The sequence below is a fragment of the Rhinolophus hipposideros genome, assembly GCF_964194185.1.
Source record: "Rhinolophus hipposideros genome assembly, chromosome: 18".
NCBI classification, from domain to species: Eukaryota; Metazoa; Chordata; class Mammalia; order Chiroptera; family Rhinolophidae; genus Rhinolophus; species Rhinolophus hipposideros.
Genome location: NC_138064.1, coordinates 43,415,700 through 43,421,699, shown reverse-complemented (window position 1 = coordinate 43,421,699; position 6,000 = coordinate 43,415,700). Strand labels below are relative to the sequence as shown.

At 31.4% G+C, this 6,000-nt stretch overlaps 1 protein-coding gene across 3 annotated transcripts in view; it reads right to left on the bottom strand.

Annotated features, from left to right (window-relative positions):
- Nucleotides 1-1,062: 1,062 nt before the first annotated feature.
- The window catches only part of SEMA3C (semaphorin 3C), a 183,011-nt gene continuing 178,073 nt past the window's right edge, over nucleotides 1,063-6,000 (bottom strand). For 2 of the 3 annotated variants that reach the window (XM_081080114.1, XM_081080113.1), the window contains exon 17: nucleotides 1,069-4,011. In XM_081080114.1, the coding sequence (XP_080936240.1) occupies nucleotides 3,598-4,011 (414 nt within the window). In that variant the 3' untranslated portion in view covers nucleotides 1,069-3,597. Of the gene's footprint in view, nucleotides 4,012-6,000 lie in introns of all 3 variants that reach the window. The other variant, XM_081080112.1, reaches the window with a different exon arrangement.

Below are 6,000 nucleotides of genomic sequence, written 5' to 3'. Positions count from 1 at the left end.
TCATCATGCATAAAATTTAATGAAATTAGCAATGCCTCTTGCTAAGTAAACATTTTTACTTATTTAGTCTGCTTATTTCCTTGTCTAGACTTAAGATTTTTACAGGCTTCTCTGTTTCAAAACAAAGTTGCAATGTCTCTCTTGACTTTAACTAGAAGAACAGATATAGAAAAATGTCACATTTTTCTTAATTCTTTTTCTCAATTCTTTTTCTCTTAGGTAGGAGTCATAAAGCACTAGAGATGCATTAAAATTCTAAGGAATACATTCAAATTATTTTAAATTTAAAAGGTTAAGTTGAAATATAAGCAAGGGAATTAGGGAGAAAAAATTTAGGAAGGAGTATAGAATCCTCAGATTGGAAGATTTGCTGAGATAAATTTCAATTTATGTTTTTTATTTTTTTCTCCACTCCCATTGCCACAGAATGAAAGACTACAAATAAAGGAAATCTCTAATAATTGTCATTCAAATGTATTAGCAGAATTATGAGTAACCTGGGGCTCTTCTCTTCACTTTTACAAAGGCACATTTTACCTGGTAAGGTGTTATCTGATCTACTGACTGCAGACTTCCCAGCCTAGATCATTGGCATTTAAACTTGACAAAGAATAAATGGAAAGATCCCTTCCAATTCTAGCAATATGTCAGTTTCTAAATAAAGAAACTATTAAGACATTTATTGGATATTTAATATGCAATATGCTCGCTCCCAATACTTTACTGAGATGAATTTGGGCAGAGAAGTAAGGCAGAAAGAGATTTGATAACGTCCCATATCCAGGCAGTCTGGCTCTAAAGGCCAAGCACTCTTAAACTTTACTTATTTTCCCCACTCTAGAACACAAAAAGTCTGAGTACCTGTCTACAGACGTGAGGGGAGGTACAATGCTTCTTACAGAGAAAACAAATACAAATTTTCTTGCATATGTGTACAATATGGAAATACACATAATAACTGATAACATCGGCTGCCTCTGGGGTTAGGAGTTGTATAAATGAGGGATAGTGGTAGAAGGAGAGGTTTTCATGTACATTTTTCTGGAATTTTTTTTTTTTTTTGAAATATCTACATGCATTACTTTCACAAAAATAAATAAAACTTAGAAAAAGCCAATTATAAGACTCAGTAGATTCTATCATGTCAAGAAGCAACTGTCAACCAGATATTAAAAAGGAAAGTTAAAGACATACTTGGGGAATTCAGTATGTTTTATTTTGCCAGGCAAATGCTTTATTCAATATCCAATTAAATATTAATGTGCTAACTACATTTAGTTTATTTTCTTACACCGAGTTAACATTCACTGTAATGACAGTTTCATCATGCTAAAATCTATTCACAAACCTACACTTTGAAAAAAAAGTGCTTTCCTGGAAAATGTTATGTACAATACAAATGGAAAACATATTATTAAGTCGTCGAATTGTCAAACGATACAAAATAAAACCAACCAACCACCAACATTCAGCATACGTTAACAATATTTTTGAGGAAGAACATTTTTTCTTTACATTTGGCAGTTCTGTTCAGGAAGGAGTTCTATAATTTTAAAAGATAAGTAATAAAAGTATATACAATTTAATAATGTTCAAAATAAAAGGTATTAAATAGCACAAATAATATTACAAAACTAAACACCCTTATCATCTATCAGTTTGGGTTTACATGAAGCAAGCCAAGGGGTCCTACGTAGTTTCCCCATCCTCTGACTCTAAAACAACTGTACTTTAACTCTGATCATAACTAGATTGGCCATACACACAGAAGATGGTTTTGGTTTTACACACATTTCTATTTGTGCACATAGACAAGAAATAAAGAGGTTTGATTACACCCTTTAAGCAGGCAAACTGTATAATAAATTGCTTTAGAGAGTGTTTATAGTCATACACATTTGCAATAATAGCTTTTAAAATCAATAGCTTAAAAAAATGAATTCTATGTTATGTTTGAACTATTTTATCCCCAATGAGGCCTCCTCTTATTATAATTTATCACCACTTAAATAAGTAATCATATTCTTAGATTCTAATCAATGGTTACACAGTCACTTTGAAAATGACTTTAGTTCTTGAAGCTTTATACTGCAGTTCTTAAAAAGGTGATATATCTATTTTGATTACCTTCTTCATGGATTAACTACAAATAAAACTTGTATACTAAATTTTGATTAGGTATCTGATGTAATTTGTTTGCAACTGCAAACATGAAAATATCTTTAATGGTAGATAAAATGAAAGAGCAAAAGTTGTGTTTTAAAAGAAATATGAAAATATGAAGAAATTATCCATATTTCTTCCATCTAATTGTCATTTGAAGTACAAAACTTAATATTAAATTATTTTAATAAAATGATCCAAACATACAATTAGAAGATAATTATTTTATTAATCACAAAACTTACCACATTTGTATTTACAGAGCAGTGAACATAAGGTACCAACATTCTTTTAAAAGAATGTCTATTTTTGTTCAGATTAGATTTTTTTCATGTCTCCACAAAATGAACACACAAAAGATCATTAAAAATTAACTGATGACTTAAAAATCAATATGATATCTCAGGTTGGTAAACAAAAAAAATGTGAATTAATCATCAAAATTAATTATTAAAGTTATAAACTGTTAATACAATTCTATTTTCTACTGTCTTTTTTCCTTTTTGATTGTTTCACCCCTCTTATACAAGTTTGATATTTCAAAAAATTTTTCTTAACTTGTTTAATTTGCCACATAGACTAAAAATTTAGAACACAGTAATCAATTAAACAGTATAAGATTATATTCTCTAAGTCTAGAATAACTTAAATAACTTCCAAAAAAGACAGTGGTTTTGTTTGGAAGACGATAAAATAAAAATATAAACTTAAATGCTTCACTGACATAACTCCAATCAAAGATGTTTATGGTGAGGATCATTCATTTTATCTTGCTGAAACAAGGGAACAACGATCGATGACAGATACCAGCAACTGACAATTTTTACAAACTCCAAATAATCAATAACATATTTCCCTGGAAGCATACAAACTCCTCGTTTTCTCGTTATGCACCACTTGTGTTTTGTACAGCTGTTAGAGGCTCTCTTCCTTGTCTTTTCTCTAGTCTACATTTCTTTGACAGCTACTCAGTCACATGCATTTATACGACTTTTGTACAACTTTTACCATGTAAAAGTTGTAAAGTTACTATTTGTTTTCATATGTAAAATCAGTGACAATTAGAAATCTAAACCCTTAAATCAAGGAAGGAAGATCACAGGGTTATGGCCCTTGTTCAATTAATTAAGGGATGTAAGAATTCTAGTTTTATAGTCGCCATATTGATTTTGAAGAAAAGGTAAAGATATAAATAAAATCTGGGTTAATTTAAATATTTATATGCACCATGAGGACCATGACATGTCTAGTGCTAGTCAATATCATACAAGAAAACGCATGCTCATTTCAGTTCATGAAACGTTCACTTTAGGAGTGTGTAACCAACTTTCTCAGGAATTTCCCATGGGTAAAGAACAAGACTCTTTGTTCAAAATTTGATCGTTGAAAAGAGACCGTGTGCTGCTGGAAACATAAGCCACATGTAGGGAAACATTATGACTCTGGCAACTGATTCCTCCTGTTTCTACTTTTCCGGCTGTTGATGAGAGCCTTTAACTTGCCATAGTCCCCCCTCATCTTCTGGGCTTCTTCTCCCTGTTGATGTTGCTGCCGAGTGTCTTTGCAGTACTGATTAATCATCTGCATTTCTGAGTGGCTAAATGCCCCCATAATGTCTTTCGGGTGGAAGGGTAAAGCTCTCACGGAGCTGGCCCAGGTCCACGGGGACCATTTGTCTGTTACAACAGCCACCATTTCAGAATCTAAAACTTTAAAGTTGATCTTGGCTATGGTCTGCTTGAAACTGTTTTCTGTTGCAATGCAGTGATACAGCCCTTGGTCAGAATCCTGAATGGAGCGGATCAGGAGTCCTTGGGAAGTGGCTATGATTCGTTCATTCAGCTTGACCTGAAAGAGAGACATCAAACCCAACTGTGCATCTTCTAAAAAGAATTGGCCAACATATGCAGAGTACTCTTGACTCAAACACATTTGGCAAACGCATGAAATACTAATCAACTTCCTTTTTAAGAACTAGGCACAGATTCTTAGTCAGCCCCATTGCTTTCTTTTGCTCAGGAGATATTTTCTCAAGGGTTCTGAATCTACTAACAAGGGGGTGAAGTTTTCACCAACATTGCCAAAGATAGCTTAAAGTGCATTCCCTTTGGATACAAGTAGTTTCTCCACGTATGAGCACAGAATTTTAGTTGCTTTGGGAATGTGACTCACAGTCAACATGTATAGTAAATAAATTCTACGTATAATTTAAAATATGTATTTCATCCTGGAGTTCTTGCCTTTTATGGTGACAAAAATACTTGTTAGTAAAAACGTGAAACCACAATTAAAGGGTTGAATTTTACCTTTTTTAATGAATGAATGAATATTCAACTAACTGAAAATTATATAAGCAGAGGCAGAGTTTTGAACATTACCATGGCCTTTTTCCAATTACCCCACACAAAAGAGTCACTAAAAATAAGCTGGAATGTTATTGTCATGTGGGTCTTCTAAGTGGTTTTAGTTTCTAAGGAAAGATAGTAAAAAGCTAATGAGGTTAATATTTAATTACTTTACAGGTTTACACTGAAACAAACAAACAAACAAAAATATCATTTGCTGGATATCAGATAAATACTGGAAATCCATCTCCTTTATGGTTCCAGCTACAGTATTGTCAATGAACAGATAAAAAACCTAAGTGGTAAGAATTTTCTTGACATGTATACTCTGGAATGATCTTTCACTGAGGAAAAAAGAAAGCTGACCTAAATTAATATAAGGAATGCATGTGAAATCTTTTTCTAAATAGTAAATTTCTGTGTAAATGTATATTTTATTATTAATAAAATCCAAATAAAAGATAGGTTCTTTTAGATAAAAAGTAATCCATACAAAAGCACAAAGAAGAAAAGTATAGTATTGAAATACAGACAGTAGAATGGAACTAGAAAAGAGAGATCAGGAGGAAGTAAAGATTAAAATGTATAAAGCAAAACTTTGATGTTAATGCAATTTTTAAACTTTAAGTGTGCCTCAGAAATAGTTTAAATGTAGAAATACATTCATAAATGAAAAACAAAAAAGAAAACCTTCCCTATTTGTGCAAAATTGTGGAAAACTTTGGAAGTCAATTTGATAATACCCATATAACATGTATATAACATATATAATATTTGGTGCAGAAATTTCAATCATAGGAATTTATATAGAATATATACTTTCACAAGTATGCATATATTCATTTGCATGATGTTTTTGATAAGAGGAAAAACAGGAAAAAACCTAACCAATCGATAGCTTTAAAAAACTTAAGGTACATTCATATAATGTAATACTGTGCAACCAAGAAAAATGAGGTAGTTCCACAAGTAATATTGAAGTATGTGTGTATATGTATATGTTGGGGTATAGGAGAATTACGGAAACTAGGAAAATATTGAGAGGAATATATAATAATCAATATGTAATTTTGGTAGCCTTATACTCTGTGAAGTAGGAATAAGTATTAAAGAGAAGGGGATAAGGGTTTTTATTTTTTACTTTATAAGCTATTCATTGCTATTCACTGTGTAAGCTATTTGGGTTTTTCTCTGAGTTTTTGCCATTTGTCTTACTTTTTTGTTTGAAGTTCAGTATTTACATATTATTAACATGAGAAATAAGTGTATGTTTGCCTAAACTAAGGAAGAATGAGGATAAGGTTAATAAAATATTAATAGTATACTCAACTAAATTAAAAATGAGTAGACTTGTGTTTTGCTTAAATTCGGGACAAAACAGATTTTATAATTATATTAGAGTTTTTCATAATCATACATTGAAGAATTCTTATGTTTTTGAAATTGGAAAACTTCAGGATAGTAATATTTGAGTCTCAACGTTCCTGAACAT